The sequence below is a fragment of the Dromaius novaehollandiae genome, chromosome 1 (assembly GCF_036370855.1).
Source record: "Dromaius novaehollandiae isolate bDroNov1 chromosome 1, bDroNov1.hap1, whole genome shotgun sequence".
In the NCBI taxonomy this organism is placed as follows: domain Eukaryota; kingdom Metazoa; phylum Chordata; class Aves; order Casuariiformes; family Dromaiidae; genus Dromaius; species Dromaius novaehollandiae.
The window spans coordinates 47,875,345-47,899,733 of record NC_088098.1 but is presented as its reverse complement, the minus strand read 5'-3'; the positions used below and the strand labels follow the sequence as shown (position 1 = coordinate 47,899,733).

The following is a 24,389-nucleotide window of genomic DNA, read 5'->3' as shown; positions in this document are numbered from 1 at the left end:
GACCTTGAGAAAGCTAATAATCTTTATATGTGCAAACCACACATGAACGTATTGAGGTTTGGGCCGTGTCTTGGATAGTGGGAAATTTCAAGTAAGTGCAGTTTGAATTAAAATGATTGTGCTCTCCACCCAGCAGTTTAATATTAACTGAGATTTAAGTGATAATCTCAGTGTCAGCAATCTCGGTTATTTCTGATAAGCAGCCAATCTTCTAGAAAAAAACAAAAAACACTCAGAACATACTAATGGCAAAAAAATAATGGCAAGTGAAAATGCTATCAATATTAAACAATTATTTAAAACAAAAAATACATCATTCTTATTTTGAATTATTTGGGTTTTACTGTACCTAGTGCTTTTATATGTAGTCTAACCCAAAGTATGTTATGAACAAATAAGTTAGATAATTCTGAACAAAAAATCTAGAATTAACCTACTCATTCAGCTATGAGTGTTTGAATCTGTTCTATCATCAGATAAACTGTGTCAAAGAAAGTGTCACTTTGTAGTATCTTTCCTTTTTTCTTTCAAAAAAGGCAGAGATTCCACAATTTTGTCATTACATTATGAGGTCCATATGTAATGGATCTATAACTATATCATGAGATTCAGAGGATGGGATAGAACTTCAGTCCAGGAAGACCTTAATACAAAATGTTAAACTTACATTTTGTGCTTCTTTTAGGTTAACTCGTAACTTAGGTCGAAAGTAGCTTTTGGGTTTTCTTCTGGATTCATATACTGATCTTTTGAAAATCATTACTGTCATCTGACACAAAGAAAAAGTAAGTAAATAACTGTTATGTGTTCTGCCCTTAGAGATTTTAAATACTGTAACAGTTTGACTAATTGCAGGATGATACCTTTACAGTAGCCTCTCTAAAAATCTTTTTGGTTTCTGAATTTCCTGGTGAAGAACTGATATTTTCTAATTGCTTCAGTTCATCAATCTTCATCAGGCCACGGCGAGCAAATATCTGTCCAAAGTGGAAAAAAAAAAAAAAAAGAAAAAGAAAAAGGATAATGAGCTGATGCATGCCAATAATACTGTGTTTTCCTGTTCTGTTTGCTAGTGCATAATTTTAGAGTTGCATCAGTCTTGAGTTCAGACAACTGTAAAGGACCGCAATGAATGCCAAGTCCTGAACGACTGTTAAAAAAGAAATGAAAACCTTTGCAAAATTCCTTTTGTATATCTGCATATCTGCTTGGGGACTGGCCACTACTTAATGCTAAAAATCTATGACGAGGATTACATTAAAAGGTAATATTGCATTTAACTTTGAATTGATTTTTCATTTACATATGGAAACATATATCCCACTGTAGTCACATTTTGGAACACAAACAGAAATCTAAAAATACATATGATCTGATAATAAGCATAAGCATTTAAATAAATATTTATTTCCCATTTGACTGCATCTGAAATGTTACCCATGGTAAATCAGAATACCTCTCCATTAATGTCGGCTTGACAATCATAATAACACTGAGAAACTGCAGTATAAAGAGTGGCTCTCCATGTCAAATAGTGTACAGACAAAAGTGGAACGGATGATTCCATACATATACTGGCCCATAGTAAGTATTCCAGCACCTGCATTGAAGAAATCCAGTTTCAAATTGAATGCATTTTAAACAGTTTTTTATAATGCTCACAGTGTAAAATCAAAACAGTCGTACTACCATGCAGTTCTGCTCCAATTTAAAACGCTGAAATATATTCCCTACTGTTTAGGGACACACACAAAAATTTATCCTTATCTGGTAGAACAAACTAAAAGAGAAAAAGATCACAGAAGCTGTATTAATTTTTAACATATTTTACTGTCTAGAACATAATCTTTCTGCTTTTTTATTGTTTTTCCACCTGAAACTGTGGTCAAACATTATATTTTAGCCTCCGAGCTATTTTAATTACTGCAGTTCACTATAGACTTGCCAACAGAGAAGTCCTGCCCTCCTCTCTCATCTACTCTCATTCTGAGAGTTCTCCTTCTCCTTGTTTCAGCTCTAGTGATCATTTTTCTCAATTAGATCAGCAAGCTGACCTGGCACCTAAGGGAGGCTGCCCTTTTTGGTGACAGCTCTCACTTTGATCAATTTACAGCCATGGAACTACACTCTCTGCTCTTCCCTTTGAGGCACTTATTTTAATCCCTGCATAGTCCTTGCAGCATCCTCTCTCTTTAAAGAATTAGTTCAACAAAATCAGTTGTAAAGTATCTTCCCCTTGTATTTTCTTGGGGCCAGACGTTCTTTGAGGTGCATAAAATGTGTACAACTTCAGTCCTAAATTAAGTCGATTTACAGATTCTTTGGCTAAATGAAGGATCTGAAATACCTACGATTATTTCCTCTAAATCCTCTGTAATAAAAGCCAGGCTGGCATAGGTTACAGGAGGGGCAAAACCATTTCTGATATCCATAAAAGACATTCAATTAGAAAAACCTCTCTTGGTCAGTGAAAGACTAATATAACCAACACATAAGAAAAGATTTTGGAACTAGGATGATGTAGAGTCTGTTCAAATTTAAATAGGGAAAAATAAACCTGAGGCAAAGAAAAACTACATTCTTAAGTTAAAAAGAAAAGGAAAAAGAAAGCCAGACCATTTTGATCAACTAAGTAGTCCCAACTAAAAACCTAACCAGCAGGTGTCAGTACAGCTCCACCTTTCAACTAGCAAAAGGCAAATTCTTGGAATTTGCGTACATTGCACAAAAATAAGCATCTAGAGCCACCTGAAAAAGCCTAACATATCCGAGTAACCCGCATGAGGATGGCAGATATGGTCGAAGACCTGGGCCATTCTGGCACAGCAGCTGGAGGCCAGCCAGGATATCCTGGGCACCTCAAGGTCAGGCACCTGCAGGACACATGGCTTCGGACACCTAAGTGTAGGCAACTGAATCACACCCTTTTTTTCCTGTTTTAAATAGTGGACTTAAATGCAGATAACAAAACATTCAAACTTCAGTTTACAACAACATTCAGATTTGCTGGATATCACTTGGTCAGCTAAACACAATTCTGGCGCATGCAGTCCATGTTATCACTGGTATGACATGTCTGCACAAAATCCTATTTTATTTTATTTATAACTGTGTTTGACCAAATGATGCATGTTTTAAGTATACTTTTTCAACTTGAAAGTAAAAGGACATGTTCTCAACTCATAAAAATAAAGACTCATTAAAGGACTGAGGTTTCATAAGCAGGCTTTGAAGTCTTCACTTGAAGACTTTCAAAGTCATAAGATTAAAGAAAGCAGGAATCACATACTACATTTTAATGGTATTTGGTTAGTTTAGGAACAATAATTGGTGCTAACACAACAGAAGCCAAAGAATGAGACAATTAACCTCTTATTACTGTAGCTTGTTCATGAATGGAACAGTTTGTGGAATTTTTAAAAAACTACATAAAAATTCTAAGATATAAAAGATAACAGACTCAGGTTTTGGGAGACTCAGAAAAATGCAGCTCTCAGAGGATCCTCTGCAGCCTGATCCATCTCAAAAACCAACAAGACATTCTGGGGGCTTCGTTCCATTACTGACGAAGGAGCAGAGCCATGATGGCTTGAGGACTATACATTGGCCCTTCTGCATTCTAGACATTTTATTCCCACATGACAAGTATTACTACTGGCAAAAGAGAATGAAATAGGTAAGTCAGGGTTTGCCATTATGCAAAATATAGGTACATTTTCCAATCTTCCGTAAATTTTTCAAATGTTTCTATTTATTTTGCCATACCTTAGCAGAGTGACCTATCATCATCAAATGTCTGCATATCATGTAAATATGAATTGTACCTGTAAGAATAAAAGAAAATAAAATAAGTAAATAATAAGATAGATAACTCCGATATTTCTCCTTGAAATTTGTTATGCTAACCAACTGAAACTTCTTCTTACTATCTGGCTTGTTATTTCTACAGCCTGAAAATACAGCTTTAAAACTAAATTTTCTATAACCACTTCTAAAAGAGACAAGATTTAGCCACTATATTCTTACGCTATATTAACTTCAAAAGTAAGTATACAACAAATCAGTCTCATAAAAGAATGAAGTCTTAAAAAAGTACTTTATTGAATTTTTACTTAACCAACTTACATTTTTCCCCAAATACCATTGCATCTAAAAAACCACTATCTCTCCTCGCAGACTTTGCCTTGAGTTTAGTCGGTCATGGCAATGTCCTGGCAGCCAACGATGCTATTTTGTGATATTATGTATCACAAGTGAAATGAAGAAAACTGATTAAGAATAGAATTTTCAAAAGCATCTAAGTGACTTACAGATAAAGCCCTGTCAAAAAATTACCAAGTTTCAGCCATGTCACAAAATTGCCTTTCAAAAATCAGCCTTGAAGTACAAAAAATGTTGCAGTCTGGAAAAAAAAAGTCTATTCTTCTGTCTGCATGACTGTATGGAAATGGGCACCTATGGCAGCACACAGGCATCACAATGTCAACTGTCATAGCTAGAAGGGTATTATTATCCCAATAAGCAAGAATTTAGTAAGCATTAGAAGGTTTTTTTTTTATCACTCAAATGTGTAATGAAGCACAAAATCTCCTACTGACAAAAAGAGTCGCAAAAAGTGCTCAGGAGCTGGGAAAAATATGAGTTACTGCCTAACATTTACTTCTAATTAGATGGAAAATTTTGCTAATGGCTGGGCTTGGTATAGAGATCTGTCCCATATATAAGCAGTGTATGAGATGAGTATATTTTAATTTTAATTCTATTTTTATGAAAACAAAAAAAAACCCACAAACCCTGAAAATAGGGAATGAGAGCAATGGCAGTCCCAGCAAAACAAAAGGATAAGAATTTCAAGACCACTTATAGCTCAGAGAAAGTAAATACCAGTGTTTTCCAACATTCATTTAAAAGCACACTATCTCCTCAATTTATATTGCAACAATTGACCATTACAGAACCAAATAATAATCCAAATTTTTGATTGAGGAAATAAAATTGTCTTTTCAAAGCAAAAATATACTGTTCCTCTTCTTGAAATGTAAATTCTTGACACATCTTTCTTTGTATATCTAGCTCATAGAAGTTCCAGTTTTCCCTCACATTTGTCCTAATTTAAGCAAGTAGAAATAGCACACTAAAATCATACATTCAGAGACATTCACATTCTTAACTGTGGTTTGGTATTTTTAAAGAAGTTTTATTATTAACGCTAACCTTGGACAATACTAAAAAAAAAATACAAATTTTTAATATTACGGGGACACAGACATTTTCTATACTTAGACCTGCAATTCCCTTTTCACAAAAATCCTCATTAGCACAAACGATTACTTCATAACACAAACATTTTATTGACAAAAAAACTTACGAGCTTTCTTACTTAGTTAAAATTCACTCAAAAAATGGCCTCAGTATGCCCTGTCAGATTTCATTTTATTAGTACACTCAGACCACAGCTATGATAAAAAAGCTAATATTTTTATAGCTGTCCATCTGAAAAATGCTGCTCATTATGTAGAAATATAAAAATAAAACTTCCTTATTTCAAAATACGATCTGTTAAAAAAAATCCTACTGTGGTTAAAAAGTAGCTAGAGATTTATTCATGACCCTTTGGTTGACCTTATATGTCATATTCTTATATGTACAAAATTTTCCCCCACAGGTTTGATTAGTAAAGAAAATGTAAATGAAAAGCCTGAAATACCATTGTAGATAAGCCAACACAAATTCTCCTGAGGTAGAGCCACTTGCATAGTGAGTCGTAATGAGGACAAGATATTGAAACAAGTCTGCAGGGACTCTTGATTCTGGAGATTTCTGTCACTGCTACAAACCATCTGATAAATGCAAACATTCCTCTCTTGCAAAGCATGGAACTAAAACATACACAAACATAGATAAAATGAGAATACATATTTTTTAAAGTGCATGCACATATCACTTTTTGCATCAGTAAAGTACAACAAAACAGTGACTATGAAAATATCAAGAATGCCAGAGAAAAATCAGTGTGACATTGACCTGAGAATTAAAATACGGAGAAAGTGCTAGATTTGAGGTTGATTTACTATTAACGTGGGACAGTTTCCCAGGATGCGAATGCACCTAGTGCACTACGACTGTTGAAAGGATTGTAGGGAGAAAGTGTAAATAAGGCATTAGACTGATATTCAAGTGGTCTGGATTTAATTCTTGGTTTCTCTGTAGATGCCCATTGTAATTTAAGGCAAATCTTAACTCTTCTGCACTTCCCCATCTGTATCACAGATATAATATTTTCCCCTACTTATCCACAGCCTTTCACTTCTATTGGATTGCAGCTGCATTGTCCCTTCTCTTCTGTGTCCATGTAATACCTAACTGCACGTAATATCAGCCCTGTGTGGAGTACAGTGTCGTCTGAACAGGGGAGGAAATGAGCTAAGTGTGACAAGGCCAATCGGTACCTGTCAACCTCTTAGAAGCCTTCTAACCTGATAATGTCTCAAATTATATTATTTTTTGCAACTAGTTCACTGAAACTGCAAGTTTCATGCCCTGGAACTCCACTTCCACGATTTCACTCTGTTATATTAACAAACAAAAGTAAGCCACAGAAACCTGGCAAAAAAAATACGTATGAAGCGTTTAGGTATAATAATTTGATTTTTAGAAGAAGCATTAGTATTGCCCTCACAAATTGTAAAGATCATGGTCAAACTTGACTCCATAGCTGAAAATGTAAGGATATGTCAGTGTCTAAAGGCCAAGCTATAGAACAGACATTTTAGTATAGAGTCATGATAACATCTGGCAGTATGATTGCTTCAAGGTCTATGCAGAAGGATAGAAAACAGAATAAACCATCTACAGAACTTCAAACTTATTTACAAAGGGTTTTGTAAAATGAAAAGAAAGGATTAACATAGCATTTGAACATTTTCTAAGAAGCTCAACTATAATTAAAAAATAAAATAAAAAATAAAAACAGAACATCTCTTCATTCATCACATCTGCTTCTCTTAGTTTTTAAGTAGCTTTCTCTTTCTTTCACCTCCCTAAACATCTATTTACAATCTAAGTCTGACTAGAGGAATATGATCTTGATTAGCTCAGTATACAGGAGATGCCTATGGTTTCCCTCTGTCATTCTATTTCACAGAATACCCTACATTACTTCAGAGTATCCACTATGCACTGAAATAGAGCTTCTCAGCAAAGCACTGCTTAGGATAAAATCCAGTATATTTTTAGTATCTCCCCCTATACCTACTAAAATACTTTCTTCCATGAACAACAAACGATAAATTGCAAGCTCTTATCTTTATAAGCAATTAACACAAAAGGATGCTGACATCCTCTTGAGGGCACTCAGCTATCCAAGAACTTAGAGCACTTACAAGTCTATTCATCATTCTGTCTCTTTTTTATTTTCATATTAAGCAAATGATCTACTGACAGTAATGCAACGCAGCTTGTTACTATGTCGTGAACTTTTTTTACATTTTTGCGCATCTATGGTACAAATTACAGTACAATGTTTTAACTCACTTGTGCTTTGCCTAATTTTCAGATCACACTCTATAAAAATTTCTACAACAATTACACTTATCAACGTTAGCCCATATCTGGATTCTGACAGTGGTTAATAGCAACTATTTCAGAGGAAAAATTGCTGGAGGCATTTAGGGAACAGCCTGTTCACAGCGAACTGCCTTTTTAACATTAAGTCACTAGTGGTTGGCTTATGCCACAGAAGCATAAGCATTTATATCCTCTGTGCCATCTCTATTTCAAAGCATTCCAACTCTGGATGTTCAAATCATCCATGACTGTTAAATCTCAGTGTAATCTGCATAGACAAACTATTAAAGATTAGTAAGTGTTAATATGTAATTAATATAACAATATGAAGTACATTTGTGGAAGATAAAGGCTACTTGTTTTGAAACTGCAAATGTGGCCAAAAAACTGCAAATGACCAAAAAAATTATTTGAACCTACCATAAGTGCTGCATTTTTATCTCTGAAACCATTTGGGAAAAAGGTGGATTTAAATTGATTCACATCATCGATGATTTCATCGAGGTTTACAGAAACGAACTGCTGAAGGTATCTTCCATAGCACTGTAAAAGTGCCAATTTATACTCCTGAAGAATGAAGAATATGTTATTTTTATAGTTTGCATATTACATTTCTATTTCTATAGAATATTGTTATGCTTATGGAAAAAGTATCGGTGTGAAAGAGCAGTGGAAATAAAACACTGAAGTGTCATACAAACATTCAGCAATATAATTTCTAATGCTAACCCTCACACCTTTTGAAAGGTTAGAGTACTTAAAAGAAGAGCTTGTGACCTGGGAGTTTCTGTTTATTTTAATCATAAATCTGACATATTAGAGAACAATCATAAAGTACGATCCCAGGTTAATGTAATAAACTCAAAGGGTTCCTGGAATGTCCTGCAGCTTTGGAACATAAAGATATGACACTTCTGAGAAAAATACTACATAATGCAGAACTTTATTAACTATATACCGATATCATCACTTCTCTCCCCCTTGTTTCCCTGATGTCAATGCCCTTCTTTTAGGCAGAAAGACAGAACAGCTTAAGATATCAGAAAATCAAACACTTTAGAACCAGATGTAATAAAAATGAGTGAAACAAATGACAGCAACTGGAATTTACATATAGCCAAAAAGCCAGCATTAATAGGCTGGAAATTGCCCCGGGTCTTTAAGAATTGTTAACAAACAGGATGTTGAGCTTTATGTCTCATTCACAATACAGCCCCCGGCAGCATGCGGGTCCTTCCTGACATCATATCGAGACTATGGTTCAGCGCTGACTCAGATGTCGAAGTGCCACTTACTGAATCACCTCCACCACTTCCTGCAGCAAAGATTGTTTAGAGGTTTCTCTACCAACTTCACTTGTGGGAAACTATGCTGCAGGGTAATTCAAACAGCATGGCTTTATGTAGGTATCTTTAAGGTTTTGTTTTCCCTTCCCTCACAGGAAGAGGGATGTGTAGATTGTACTGCAGTCATCCCCATGCAGCCTCGGAGCATTTTTTGTTTTCTTTAACTTGTAGATTACTTTAGTCTTTGCTTAAAAGAACTTATTTCCCTCCCATGTATGCTTCACACAATCTACCTTTTCATAGAAAGTTGAAAGCGCCCTGTGAGTACTACGTAAAGCTACGCACAAGAAAGAAAGAGAGAAAATTTTTCATTGAATTTTGTGAGGGGCTTAGACGGAACTGACTCTGTAAGGGAAACAAGTAAAAACTCAGTTGATTGGGAACTGATCTGCTGTTTCACACGATGAAAGGGTCATATGATAAACACAGGAAAACCTGTTCTGCCTGACAACCAAAAGTCTTTTTGGCAACTCTGCATATACTAATTTCTTTTCTAAGTTGTAGTAAAGACAATGTATAGCATTACTATTAGAATTCAGTGTGATTAATAGCTCAACATTATTAGTAGTTGTTACTAGCACACACACATGCACACCAAGCAGTCATGATAAATTCTGGGCAAAGAAAATTAAAAGCAACTAATTTATATTTGTAAAAATGGTACTTTAATATTTAATCATGGAAAATTCAGAAGTATTTCCCTGCATACACTGTTTTCAGTATAAATTCCAACCACCACGGTGACATTTACCCTGAATTTTTAATCATCTGAAGAGTCTAACTCACATGATCCAGATTACTTAAGGGATCCTACCTTCTCTGCTGTGTAAAAGGAGCAACCAGAAACCTTCACTTCCCATGGACATGTACGGGCAGTTGGTCACTTGTATAATCTAATACATAGACTGTGGTAACTCTAGAATCCTAAACCGTGGATCAGAATCCCATTAAGCTAGTTACTAATATATAACAAAAGATTGATCCCATGCCCAAACAGTTTAAAATATATATGTATGAGACCAGAGATAACAGGCAGATACAAGCAGAGAGGAAGGAAACAAAATGAGTCAGTGCCGATCAGTATGATGACTAATGGGCTGCTAACTGATTTCCAGATATATGACATAATGAATTGAGGTGTGCTCTAAATGATAAATAGCAGATGTATAATAGAAAGGAATCTAAAGTGAAAAGACATTAAAAAAGGAATAGCAGAAGGACAGGAACTAATGACGTAGAGGGGAATGTGGTGCTTACCTGTTGACTATCCATATTCAGTATTTTTTCTTCTACAGACGATGCATCTTTAAGTATTATATACAATAAAGGAGGATTAAAACTTAACATAATCACCAGCAGTTTTCAAATAGAGTCCAGCGGGACCAAAGAAAAGTTGTATTTATGCCACAGGCTCCACCCTGCCTATCACAGAACTTGGTGTTACTCCACATTCACCTTTTCAGTGATGCATTAAACTCTTGCATCTATTACATGTTTTTTCTCTCTGTATTTTCTCCAGGAAGAGAAATGGATATGATGAAAACTAAATTTGGAAACTCAAGGACATGCACTAAAAATGGGAGTTCCGTAGTTCCGAAGAGAGTTCATTTCAAAGTTTTACACCGGCCACTAAGACAACTTCTTCTACAACATAGATGACTTTACCCTTACTGTAGAAAACCACATTACACCAGAGGATCCAAGTTGTAAGTAGAACTCTTTACTGAGAATTCTAGGTTATTTTTAGCCACTCCAGGGCCATGTCATTAAGCACCTTGAAAATAAGGACCAAATTACGACATTTTAGTTATCCTATGGGAAGCCCATGTAAAGTACAGAGGCCACGGTTTGGTATGTTTGAAATAACTTCTTACTGAGCATGTTGTGAGACCACAGTTCCCAAGCAAGGAAAGCTTCATTTAATATGAAAAGACATTTCTACAGCCCAGAAGGTATGAAAACTTGAGGAAAACAGGAGCCTGAAGAAAACATGAATGGAATTGTTTAGGCAATGAAAGGGCTATTAACAAATGCTTTATTTGAGAGCTTCCATGAGAATTTCTGGGAAGATTCCTAAACTGCTATACCATGAGCCTATACCTTCAAGTAAGAGAGCATTAGTTTTAAGGACTTTTCTAAATACCTTCTGCAACCTACCAGTAATTATTTGAGTCTTGCTAAAGTTCAGCTTCAGCTTGCTGTTCTTTAATCAGGAGGCAGGCCACTTTTGTGAAAGTGTTATGGGCAAATGCAATGAAGGATATATAAGACTTAGTAACATCTGCATGATAACCTTTGTCCAGGTTTGCTGAACAGTTCACCTAGTAGCCACACATATAGGACAGAATTACAGAATAGCATTTATCCTTGCTAGATTACACAAGCAAAGAATATAATAGTTGAAGTACTGTTTCACTGGATGTGTTCCTCCAAAAGATGTCTCCTCAAGCGACTTTGATACATTTCCAGTTATGTCTGCTACTTCTCTAGGTAAAAAGGGAGAACCTAATACTGTCAAATGTTGAGGAGAATGAAAAAAGGTAAGAGAGGATAGGTTCCCTACATCTATCAACAACAAGAGAGTATCACTGCTTTCAAAGCATTTCCATTACTGAGTCACAAAACACCAAGGCTACGAGTGACAACAGACATTAAACTACTTTCCTAATGCACAAGTAATAGAGTGTTCTTAAAAATTATTTACGATTTAAAAAGTACACAACGTCAGTTATCTGCTTTTCTTTTTGAGGAGGGAGGGGCAAGAAACATAACGTTTCTTGAACAGCAACACAAATCTCAATATCTTTCCTAAATATTGCTGTAACAACGTTTAATCTAAAAGAGTGTACAGGAATTATATAGGATCTCACAAAGTGTATTTATTCAACCAGTGAGGGTAGCTTTGTAGCAAGACACAATCTCAGATGCTCATCATACAGACTGAAACAACACAAAGAACCGAACTAAATCAAGATGACATTCGTTAATAGTAAGTTTAACACCAAACAGAAAGCAAATGAAATCACACTTGCACCTCCACTAAAATTTAATACTGCCTTCCTAAATGAAATACTAGCCTGGTTTAACCTTACTTTTTCTTCCTGTTATCTTAAATAATGAAGCAGAAGTTACAGAAACCTTTCCAAAAGCATGGGCATATTCTACAAATAAATCACAGGCTTCCTCTAACTTTGGTGCTATGAATCTTATCTTTCTATCACACTCATATATTAAGAAAAGTGGTATCAAGAATATGTGCCTGAAATGGGCCAGAAAAATTGAAGGACACGGTTAAGATATATATTTGATTATCTCTTAACACAGACACACTGAACAGCCAGAGTTATAAGCTAGAAACGTATTACTGATCAAATAAACATCTTCTAATATCATTCTGTAAAAAGTAGAAAAGTCCACTGAGGGATCATTACAAACATGAGATGTCTCAAACCAGGAAGCATCATACGTAGGAGATGTAACTTGATCTAAATTATGCTAATTCTTAACAATCTTTAACTATTCTCTCAAGCAACTTTTCAAGTACTGAACCTTTTAATGAATTAATCTATAATTTCTTTAATTCTTCAGCATTTCTGTTCCACAGTTACATTACTCAGAACCACAAACCCTTCTTTAATCCTAAAAAACATGATTTGCACTTAGCTTTCCACTGTGCATCTTTGAGCCGCCTCTGAGTGGTGTTTACTAATGATCCTCAGAAGCCTTACACTTTACGGCCTATCTTCTAACACATATATCACTAAGGTAAAGAGTGATAAGGCTCTAACGTTTCATTTCCAGCAGACACAAAGGACAAATATCATTTAAGAATGAAACATAAAAACAGCCTTATTGAATCAGACCAGTTGTTACTAGCTTAGCATCCCATCTCCAAGTGTAGCCAGGAACAGATGAGTATGTAAAAATATAAAAATAGAGTTAACGATGTGGTAACACATCCCCAAAATACTCTCAAACTCTCCAAAAATCCGCACCTCATGGACTTCTTAAGCCAAGGGTAATTTATATATTTCAATATCCTCAATGGACTTCCATTCTGTGAACTTGGCAAGTTTCCTCTTGAACTTACATAAACTTCTAGTATTCACAACATCCTGCGGCAGGAAATTCCATGAGTTTAGAGTATATTCTGTGAAGAAACAACCTGCTTTTGTTCTGAACTTGCCACCAACTACCTTCATTTGATGATCCCTAGCTCTCATACTGGAAGAGGAAGTGAACACAATCAATCCTGGTCCAGTGCCTCCTTTCACTCATGATTTCATATATGCTCTGCTCAGGGATCTGTTCCCAAGTGAATACTTAGGAATACTTTGTCATTCATGTCGAAGCCACTCCACACCTTTGATCACCCTTGTAACTCACCACCAAATCTTTTCTAGTTGCAATTTATCTATTTTGAGGGGTCCAGAAGTGCACACAGAACTCAAGACGCAGCAGGGCCATTGATACATATAGTTGTACGATGACACTCTCTTTTGTTCTCGGCTCTCTTCCTGGTAATTCTTTGCATTCACTTTTGGTTTACTGAGCACTGAGTTGACATTTCTGTGCAACAAACTACCACTTCTCCATCGCTATCAATTTACACTGAAGTAGCGCCTACAGGCAGTCAGATGTTGTACTCCGCTGTGCTAGCACTTCAAGCAAATACTGAAGGAGAGATTTGGGGGTGTTCAACTTTAAAAAGGCAACAGGCACATACAAAATGAACATACGACAAATACATCATAGTATCAGGGCAGTTACGATAATCAGAAAGGGACACAAACAACCAACTATTACTGGGATTATTTTTAAAAGTTTTGCTACTTTCTAAGTAATTTCCTGTAAAATGTAATTAAAAATTAAAGTAGCATAGAAACATAATGAAACAATGACTGTGATTGAGCCTTTTCCGTTTCAACATGACTTACTTTGATCTGAGCAAGGGAATCACCAACTTTCAGAAGTTTTTCGTTGTAATACCAGTCTGGCAGTCGAGGCTTATATTTGATCCAAATATTAAACAAAGTATTTGCTCTAAAAAAAAACAGGAGAAAAAGGTTTCAGATCAAACTGGCAGTAGGTCTGCCATAGCAAGTAAACAGATCAGGAAAACTTCAAATTGTGAAAACCCCTTTCTTCCAAATGCATTTGAACCTCTAAGTATTTCAAAACAAGAGATCGTTAAAATTGAATTAACAAGCAGCCAAGGACATTTCTGGGTTTCATTCTGTCATGAACTGTTTTTATCACACAGATTTAAAATAGAATGAATTGTCTCCTACATAAATATTTATTAAAATGTCTTAGTATTAAATCCTTTGGGTTGTTCAAACATGGTGGTAAATGCAGAATCTGTCCCACTTTTCAGCTGGTATATGAGAGGTTCTGCCTGAAGAAGCAATTTGGTATAAACCAAATGGATTACAACTCAGAGCAATTATTGGACAGGAAACTACAAATGCAAAGTGCAGGAAAATAAGATCCCAAAGTAACAGTGTATGTCAGGTAGCAATAAATTTAGGAACTGGTGGCTATGAAATGAACTATTAGAGCTATACTCTGAATCACAAAAAGAAAGTCATTAGAAAGCTTCCAGCATGAACTACATCTAGGATGAAATGTTTAGGAACGTTATAGTAATTTTAAGTCATAATGGGTAGGGTTCAGACAGAACAAGCACATGAAATATTTGGTAAAAAGAAAGGATTTTACGGCAACAGCAACAATATTCTGTTGCCTGTGCCTTGTCATTGGGGATGATGTTGTGTGACAAACTACTGTTCTTTGGCTGAACCAACACATCTCCCACAAACTGTAACTGGTTTTAAGGACCAGTTTGCCTCCCCAACACAGCAACCGACTCCATCATGCCAGTATTACAGTCCCTACTGACTACGATCTGATGTGTACTTTCCTTCATGTGTACAACTTTCCCACCCTAGACTTCTTCAAGAAAGCTATATTCAGACCAGAAAACAGTAATTGATCAGACAGATTGATAACAAGCACAGGGATTTTTCAGAAAGAAAACTCTTACAAAACTGTTAATAGTATTGACAATGTTCACAGTGCCAGGCGTGGGGGTTTTTTCCCTCTTTTCTCATTTATTCTCTTAACGTACTACTTCTGCGGAAACTTCAGCACAGAGTTCCTTGTGAAACCACAACAGTAAATTATTCAGAGGTAGCAATTTATAAGGAAGGAAAAAAAAACTGATCAGAGAGAAATTAATGCTCAAAAATAACCTTCTGGCTGAATTCTCACATCTAGATCTCCTGCTTACTGGTGTGAGCTATCTGGAACTTTTTGGTCTGTTAAGGTAGTGTTAGCAGACTGGACTACAGGACACTCTTTTAAATTGTCTTCTCATATTCAGGAACTTTTAATTCATTTTTATAGTCTCCCAGATGTCTCTTCATTTTAACTTCCATGATGACTCCCCAGTAAAAAAAAATACAATAGGAAATATCATTTTTCCAAACAGAGAGCTACAGGCCACCTTTATATTTCAAGGCAAAGCAGATGGCCATATGAGAAATCTGTCCCAATAATCTTTTCATCAAAGCAGCATTATAATATTCATAATTCCTTTTTTCTAAAAGTATCATCTGGGCACAATTCTCAGCTCTTGAAAGTAAGCAGCAAAGTAATAAATGGGACACTCCAGAGGTGTATCCTGAAGGAAAAATGCCATAACAGCACAAACTAGGCCAAAAGCAACAATCTGAATAAAATGTTCCAGTGCATTATAGCTTTAAAGGAAGTCACAGCCCAGTCTACCAAAGAGGACCTTCTAAGTGGGGAACGAGGCTCTCCTGGACCATCTGTAAGCAATTAATAGCCTAGGTGTGGCTACTGACTTCTTATACCAACAGAAGGCTAACAGTCTCCTGTCAGTAGGACTAGATCTGTAGAGGCTTCCAAGCGAACAGGGAAGATGCATACAAAAAAGCTTCCCAAGGGAAAAAAAAACAAAAAAACAAAAAAACCCCAAACCTAGAGGTTTGATTTATACCACCTGGGGATAAAAAAAAGCTGCAATTATCAGACTGTCTGGTTGTGACTTTGAAGAAGTAGCAGGAAGAATGACTGTGGATAAAGGTCTGAAAGATGAGACTAATAAACTCTAAGACTGATCAGCTGGCCCCTGGTGAAGGTCATCTTCATGTTTTGTTCTAAATGTTCTATCAAAAATAAGATCTTCAGACAGGGTAATAAACTAGTGAACAAATCTGACTAGACTTAGAACTTAATGGGGAGACTAAAGTAAACCTTATCTGCTACAGTGCCCTGTCTAACTGCAAGGGAGTGTGTTAGACATACATGAAGGTGTTCCCAAACAGTTAATAGGACTTTCCTTTAAATAGGCTGTAGGACACTTGAATAACAAATTAAGCAAGTAAATTCTCAAACAAAACTTGGACTGTTGCAGCTCAGAAGTGAAGCTTCTTTGTTTCCAAGCACTCTATGAATAACGTTTTTTTTATGAAAGGTCAGTCCATAACATTGTGCACAGGGTAAGATCCGCACGGCTACCTTTCTAGGACAGAAGTCTTTGTGATACAGTTAGTAAAGGATGTTCTAATACTGATCAAAAGATGTTTTGAATGATGATTGAATGAGAGCGGCTAAACCATATGACATGAAATATAATTCATAGTTGAAGGTAACCCTTTAATGGCCCTATTGCCCAGAGGAAATGGGTAAAACATTTTCTCATTTAGTAGAGGCAAAAATACTTTTGATTGCTGCTGCTTCTTCAGGGCAGGTATTTTTTGTTTCCTACATTAGAAGTCCTGAACTATGGCCTTACTATTGACCTATCGGCCTCAGAGTCTGACAGCACCAGAAAAATAAAGTTGACAATTTTAATCTTCTAAACGGAATATACTTTCAATGTAGAAGCTAGTTTTCTTTCTCTCTAAAAACAAGAACACTTTGATCATCAGTCCATGCCAGAAAAAGTAGCTTGACAAGCGACACAGCAATAAGTCTTTACAGCATTTAGAAAAGCATCTGTAATAGCCATTGCCTGTAGAAATCCTCAGGAATAACTAGACTAAGGCCAGTTCTGCAAGCAACACATGCAACACATAACACTTTGAGTTATCAAACAGCCAGAGGCCAGAGAGAAACAACACTGAAATTTTGCAATCACAACCACATAGCTGTGACTTTGCTAGCTACTGGAATATGTGCTAACGATCAGAATTCCACCTGCTCTCTCTGCTGATGAAAGGAGAATGCTGGAGGTGGCGGAGTTACTGGGAACCTAATATTACCCAATGTTCACGATGCTTTGGAGTTTTGGCAACAGTCATTACGATCAGCAATTTCTGGCATCAAGAGCCAGTTCTCATCTTGATGATGAACACTACGTAATTCTTCAGACAGGAAGCTGTTCTGATGTGAACTGAGTCTGTGCAGATATGGCCAACATCTACAAAATACCAGTTTCAATAAGAGACTACTCAGGTTTTCAATCTTCTTCAAAATATTCCAGAGGGGAAAGTAAAGAAAGGCTTGGCGACTTTCTTCACAAAAGCGAAGAAAGGCATGACAATTGCAAACAGAGCAGATTCAGCATGCACAGCTCCCAAACAGAGGATACAATGAATGTGTTCATTATTGGCAATTCTCTGCTGAACTGGTGGTGTCTGAGCAGTTGAGTGGCCTTCCTTCCTAACCATCCTACAGGGGTTAACGTTTATAAAAAGAATACAGCCAAAAGATCAGCCAAAGCAAAAAAAGCAATAAATTAAAGGCTTAAATATACCAAAACACTGAAATCAGCTGATGAAGCAATGCAAAAAAGCCAACATGTCAATTAAAAACACTAGAGTCATAAGCCTGAAGATGACACCTGTGCAGTAGATCTTGGCCTTAGAGAAACCTTAGGATGAACTGGACACACAAACAAATTGGAAATCTAGAAGACTTTAGAAAAGGAAAGATTTCCAGTGCAGACAAATGCTAGGCTGCAGAATCTGGGAACCAGCTCAAAATGTATACAGCTTCTTTAGAGAAGGGGCTTTTGTGGACTACATCTAGAAAAGTATGGAGTGAAATACCCTAAGGATACAAGCTGCACACAAATCATAAGCTAACCACCCTGTTAGTTAACTCACGTGTGCTGTTTTTGAATGAAACACTGATAACTTCAGAAACTTTTATTTTTTATGATAAGGACCTGCAAATTCAGAATAGAATACTGCTCAGGTAACACTAGCAAATCAGCCTTCTATCTTAAAAGAAGCAGTTCAACTTCTAAAAGCTTGCCTAAATATAGTAGGGAGAGCTACATGAGAAATGCAGTCTGTAAAAGACAAATGCTTGCACTATGAATCATACACTGATTTCTAGTTACTGCACTAAAAAAATTAGATTGTTAATGCATACCCATAGACATGTATGTATGTGAGCAAACAGATATCCAAAATTACATTTGCCATCTGCTCTGCCTGCATCTATCTGTATAAAAATATGTCTGTGTAGACACAGACATATGCACAAAAAGAGCTGTGTGCATTTATCCTCACTTAGCCCTACTATGAGTGCAATATCTTTTAAAGCCACATAGATGCCCACACGTATTCATCCTCACACGCAGCAGCACGTGCTGGTGGGCTGCCAGTTGCTCCAGTAGTGTGAAGGTATCTTCCCACTGCAACGCTCGGGCAGCTCTGATACAGCCAAGAGTGGCATTGCCAACTTCCACAATACCTGATGTTTTTCCCTAAAGCATTAACGTCTAGAAAGCGCAGAAAAACGAGGTGTTCACCTTTGGGGAGGTTTTTAAAAACTAAATTTTTAAAAAAGTGGATTGACCGCCTTTTGGCACACTGTTGGCCCACAGTTGGAAGAATCTCCTGGCTAACTCGCAGATTTGGGGGAGGGAAGGGGCTCCTGGTACGGGGCTTTCCGGCCGGCAGGATGTGGCGTGAGGGACCAGCTGAGAGAGGCGAGGAGGAGGAAGAGCAGGAGGAGGAGGGAGCCGCGGCAGCGCCCGGCGGGCCGCGAAGGGCAGGCCGAGGCGGCGGGCGCAACGGCCCCGGGGGGCGCCGAGGGGAAGGGGCTGGGGGAGGAGAGCAAAGACGGGGCAGGGGGACGGGGCAGGGAGGGAGATCTGGGGCAGGGGCGAGCGGGAAGGGCAGGCAGCTCCCAGAGCCGGCTCGCGGGGACGGCGGGGGGCGGCGCAGCCCCTACCCGCGGCGGTGCAGGTCGTGCTCCCGCGGCTCGGCCTCCCCCGCGCCCCGGAGCCGCCGCAGGAAGCCCAGGACGTCCCGCAGCTCGGCCTCGAAGGTGTCTATCACCGGGTTGCCCGGCGCCACGGCCCCGAAGAAAGCGGCCGGCGGGGGCCGCGGCACGGCGGCGCGGAGGGGCGGCCTTGCTCCCGCCGGCTCCGCCATGCTGCCGCGGCGGGCGCGCACCGGCGTCGCCTAGCAACGGCCGCCGGGCAACGGCCGCCGGGCAACGGCCGCGGCCTGCTCCGGCGAGGGGGCGCCGAGGGTGACGGCGGCAGCCGGGGCGGCGGCTGTGGCGCTGCCCGCTGCGCTGCTGGCTGAAACCCCTTCTCTCTGGGAAGGTCCGCGGGCAGCAGCTGCAGGGGGGGCGGTGAAATCTGCCCTCACCCCCTGAGGAAAGGCCGTTGTTTCCCTCAGCCGCGGGGGAGCTGGTTTATCACCGAGAGATGGTTGGAGATTCGTTGGAGGCACGTTGCATAGCGGTGACAATGCTTTACAAAATCAAGATTTTTTTATTATTATTTCTTTCTTTTCTTCTTCTTTTTTTTTTTTTTTTTTTTTGGTAAAGGTAGCTGGAGGAAGCTTCAGCAATGTCAAAAGATATCTGGTGGGACATGTCTGAATGACGTTTTTCTGCGGATGTTTTGAACTTACAGTATCGCTTAGCAAGCCTACTGCACTATTACAGAGAAATGATGAAAGTCTCTCTGTCCTAGCTCTCTATAGAGTTAACATCTGTCTGTATAAAGATGGTGGCAAACTGAGAAAGAAGACCATATTGATCAACGTCATAGGAAGCAGCCATAGCAACCTATGTGTTTTGAAGTTCTTCATAGGCACTATGGCAAAGGGAGTTTGGAGGGATTTGAAGGAAACCAGTTAACTTGCCATGTTCATAGTCATGATGAGCACAAGGGACTGCTTAATTTAAAGCAGGAAAGTGAAGGCTTAGAAATGTTATGAGTGGGCAATGAGCCCTGGCAGCCAGGGCCAGTTGGAGGCAGCTCACTGAAATCAAATGATTATCAGGAGTCATTAAAGGCTATTCAGATGAGTGGAGTAGCCAAAGACAATGGCCCTGTGTGTAGGTGGAAACAAATGGCTGGGTGGAATTGGGAGAGGGTTCCTCCCATTTCTGTGAAGGAAGTAGACAACCAAGCCTTCAAGGAAAAGGCATCGCACAAAGTTGGTGATTTAGGAATCACTGGGTACAGAGACAAATTTTACAAGACAACTAAAATGTAAGAACCTGGCCTGGAGAGCAGTTACTACTCCGTTTAAAGATTCTGTCTGTGCTTTGCCACACTAACCAAGAACTTCCTGTGATGGATTCCAGATGAGTAATAAACGCTGGCTTCTTGTGCCACTGTAAGTACTTCTGATTACATCCTTTTCAAACTCCTAAGAGGAGCTGACTAGTTTGCCTCACTAGATGGTGCTATATCCCAAAGGGCTGATCTCCAAATTCAGGAGGACACGAGATGCGCCCTTATAAAGCAGCAGGGCCTAGAAGCTTCATAGGATGCTTGAGAGACTGTAAATGAGATTCTTGAGCAAAACTTTGCATATCTCTAACATTTGGCTGGCAGATGGTGGACTGAATGTAACATTAGCACTTTGAATTAGTGTTTGCAGCCATAGAAACAATTTGAGTCAAAGAAAACAGCAAGAGAAATAGAGTATAGTCATTTCCCAAAGGGGAAGATTACAGAGCTATGTAAAGATAAAGGTTTAACCAATGGGGAAGTTAACCACAGTTGATCAGTCAGCTTAAAAAGAATGCTGAGACTACAATTCCTGGGTCAGGGTTCAATAGGGTCCAAGTAAACCTCCATTTAGCAGGGAGAACATAGTATAAGAACAGTTTGGACACACTCAGCAACCGAGGCAAAAAAACAAGTAGAACCATAGCAAAGAACCACATTGCAGAAAGCATGATGTCATGTGTATTATTTCAATTTTGGATGCTTAGAATATTGATTTATCTTTTATTCTCCTTGAGAAGACTCAAATTTACAACTCCATCACGTCAAACATTTAGTGGGTCCAAAAGTTAAAAAAGCTTATAGTTACAGAGATAGAACTTTTAACTTTGTAAAGATTATGTATTCTTCAAAAGAGCCTTCAGTATGTGTAATGAGATGTTTACAGAGAAAAGCTTGCAATGAAAAGAATAAGACTGATGTCTGTTGAAGCTGAAACCCTGACAGAATTTCCTCAAAAAATGGAGTATATACACCAGTACCTGTATGACCTGGAGAGTTTATAGCAGTTCTCTGAATTATGTATGTCCCTATACCCTAAAAAAAGTTATTTATTGATTGGAAGACCAATGATTTATTCATCACTGGTAGGTGAACTTTTAGATATTTGGCCTGAATTAAGGTAAAGTTAAAGAGGAACCAGACAAGATGATGGTCTCGTAGGAGAGTTGGCAAAGATTCCCCAGAAATGGTATTTAGGTAAATCCACTGACCTAAGCAGAGAGGCCATAGCAACCTATGATGTAATATCTTTAGGTCAGATATGAGTAAAGCTGCCTCAGAAATTAGGCCACAGAAGGACCCGCAAAGAGTTAACTTCGTAAAAACCCTTAGAAGAAATGTCTGTTCCCATGGCTATGGGGCCAAGAGTATGCTTGAGGCTGAAAGGGGAAAAACCTTGCTGCTAACTCATCAAGCTGCCTGCTAACTTCTCTTGTGTCAGCTCCACTTGTGTGAAATACAGTGAAGTTACAAAGAGCAAACAAAGAGGGGAAAACACACTATGATCACAATAGAGTTAGACAGGAAGAGTGTCCAGTGGTATCAGGGTACAGGGGCTGAGGTAATGTCTGCCTATTTATTACATTAAAAGAAGTTTGTTCCCTACGAGTAACTCTTGAGATGCACATTTAGATCCTTTCCTAGGATGCTTGTAACAAACGTACACTTGAATTATGTGCCTGTAGATTTGGCTGACATTCAGAGACAAAGACAATTGTGGACAAGTCCCCAGAGATGAATGTTCTAATTTTATGTAATCTCTTCTTTGATGCTTTTAGGGGAAAAAACAGTCTCAGATGAGATGATTCTGGCCATTGCTTATCATCTTCAGGCTAACAGGACTTTTAAAACAGTGCTGAACATGTGTATCAGCTAGTATATTCAGAGCTATGGTTGGCATTTACCGTATTTGCTGAATGCTTAGTGGGAAGTCCCAGTGGGAATCCACAGAGTACTTCCCCTTTGAGTAGCAGTGCATTGTTCGATTTAAAAAACAGAAGTTATTCACTCCAGAGAAAGAAGCAGAAGCAGGTAGGTGCTGATTTTTACAGAGAAATTCACAGTTTGTGGGTTAGCCCAGGAAAACCTAGTCAAGGACCAATAGAGACAAAATGTCTGATATGACAGTACAGCATTTGCTATTCACATGATACAGGGAATCAGATATAGTGCAGAAGAATAGCTCTGCCTGATAAGGGTCCTTAAAATGCCCTCAGACAGCTGAAAGAGGGGAACTAAGTTGTTGGTGGCAGAGATATACTTTACAAATATGATTAAGGTCATCCACTAGGAGTAGAAAGAGGATGAACATGGCTAACTGCAAAAAAGGCAGCCTGTCTGCTAGAGTCAATGTACCTTTCAAATAACTAACTGTACAGCAAGCAGAGAGATGCATCAGACCCGCAAGTTTATTGCTATCACCATGTGTGGCACTTGTCTATACCTACAACTGATGAGACAGATTTGGAAGTGCAGGGCATTTATGGACAGCTATGGGGGATTACACTGTCATCAATTCCTTTCCATCCTTCTGCCCTTCCTGTTTGAGAGCTGTTCAGCAGAGCTGTAGCAAGTGTCCTTAGACTCATATGCCTTACTTAAATCTGCCTTTACAGTTCAAATGGAATTTGTAGATTTTTGGCCTTAACTTTAAGCTTGAAAGGGACACCTGCTACCTTTCAATGGAAAATTTAGTAAGGGGATGACAGACATGAACTCTCATGTTTTGTTAGCATCTGTATTTTTTGCTGCACCTTGAGGAAACATGTCCTGAGTTAGGAAGGCACATGACTGACTGCAAAGGTAGGGAAATGTGCAAAGGCTTATTTAAGACACAGTATAGATAACAGTATTATAAAAACCCCAGTACCTACAGAGTTGGAGGCTAAGAAGGATCGCATTGCTTTTCAAACAAAGCAGTAGATCCTGTCCTTTACTGAGATGGTGACATAGTTGTATACTATTCTAGTTCACAAGCTGTTCCTATTACCAAGTAGTATAAAAAGTTTGTCAGACAAGGGAATGATCTTTGTACTCTAAACTTTACATTAACAAATTAGCTGAAGCTCGTGAATCTTTTGACAAAAAATTGATGGTCTTTTCAGGTACACTGAAAGCAGATCTGGAACAGTTTTAATGCAAATGAATACTCAGAGAGGGAAAACTCCCAGTTTTTACTTGAAAAGGGTCCCTGGCTTCCTTTCTGATCTGGTGAGTTAGCATATATAGGGAAGACGATAAGAATGATCAACAGGAGAATGAACTGTGCAACTGTCAGGTTCTTACAAAGCTGCATTCAAGTTTGGGGTGGCAGTTTATATACTGGCTACTCACTGCATTTTGGTTGTATCATATGAAAGGTTTTTGTATCATATAAAAGGTTTCAATGCCGAACTCTGAAGACAAAGTGTAAACTTTCAAGGTTTTAATATAGAACTAATTCTTTCTAAGGTGGATATGAATACTCCCTGAATCCCCAGAAAGGGTTTCTCAGTTTCTGTGTATTGTTAGGGAAATGTTCTTAGGCGCATGGAGATATTTCAGCTGATATCTAGAAAGGGTATTATAGGGATGAAGTCATCTTGCTCAGTCAATTTTTCAAAGAAAATGGAGACACCTGTAATATTGGTGTGAACAATCCGTGACATTTGTCTCACCTACTCAGGCTGTACTGTTACACATTGAATGGGTTAACCTGTCTTTTGGGAGGGAGATGCAGTAGGGTTGTTTTATAGCTGTCTGAGTTTGTAAAATGTTTAAATTAAGACAGAACAGATTCTGAGATCTGCTTCATGGACTTAAGTACCTAAACTAGCAGTTGGACATCTAAAAGTCCCTTAGTGACTTTCCAAAAGATGGAAGTATTGCCGCAATGAGATAGTTTGCCTACGATTTGTGATATTTTCATTATTTGATTAAGATATGCTTTACTGCAGTTTACTAGTGCATTCTACTCAAGT

At 38.3% G+C, this 24,389-nt stretch overlaps 1 protein-coding gene across 1 annotated transcript in view; it reads right to left on the bottom strand.

Moving 5' to 3' along the window:
* Window positions 1-19,359, bottom strand: part of CFAP54 (cilia and flagella associated protein 54) — a 118,907-nt gene extending 99,548 nt beyond the window's left edge. Inside the window, exons 1-8 of the mRNA XM_026123229.2 lie at window positions 19,128-19,359; window positions 13,850-13,955; window positions 7,987-8,133; window positions 5,708-5,879; window positions 3,766-3,824; window positions 1,457-1,600; window positions 864-977; window positions 668-769 (exon numbers count right to left, since the gene is read on the bottom strand). Coding sequence (XP_025979014.2) covers window positions 668-769; window positions 864-977; window positions 1,457-1,600; window positions 3,766-3,824; window positions 5,708-5,879; window positions 7,987-8,133; window positions 13,850-13,955; window positions 19,128-19,330 — 1,047 coding nt within the window. The 5' untranslated portion in view covers window positions 19,331-19,359. The remainder of the gene's footprint in view (window positions 1-667; window positions 770-863; window positions 978-1,456; window positions 1,601-3,765; window positions 3,825-5,707; window positions 5,880-7,986; window positions 8,134-13,849; window positions 13,956-19,127) is intronic.
* Window positions 19,360-24,389: the final 5,030 nt, after the last annotated feature.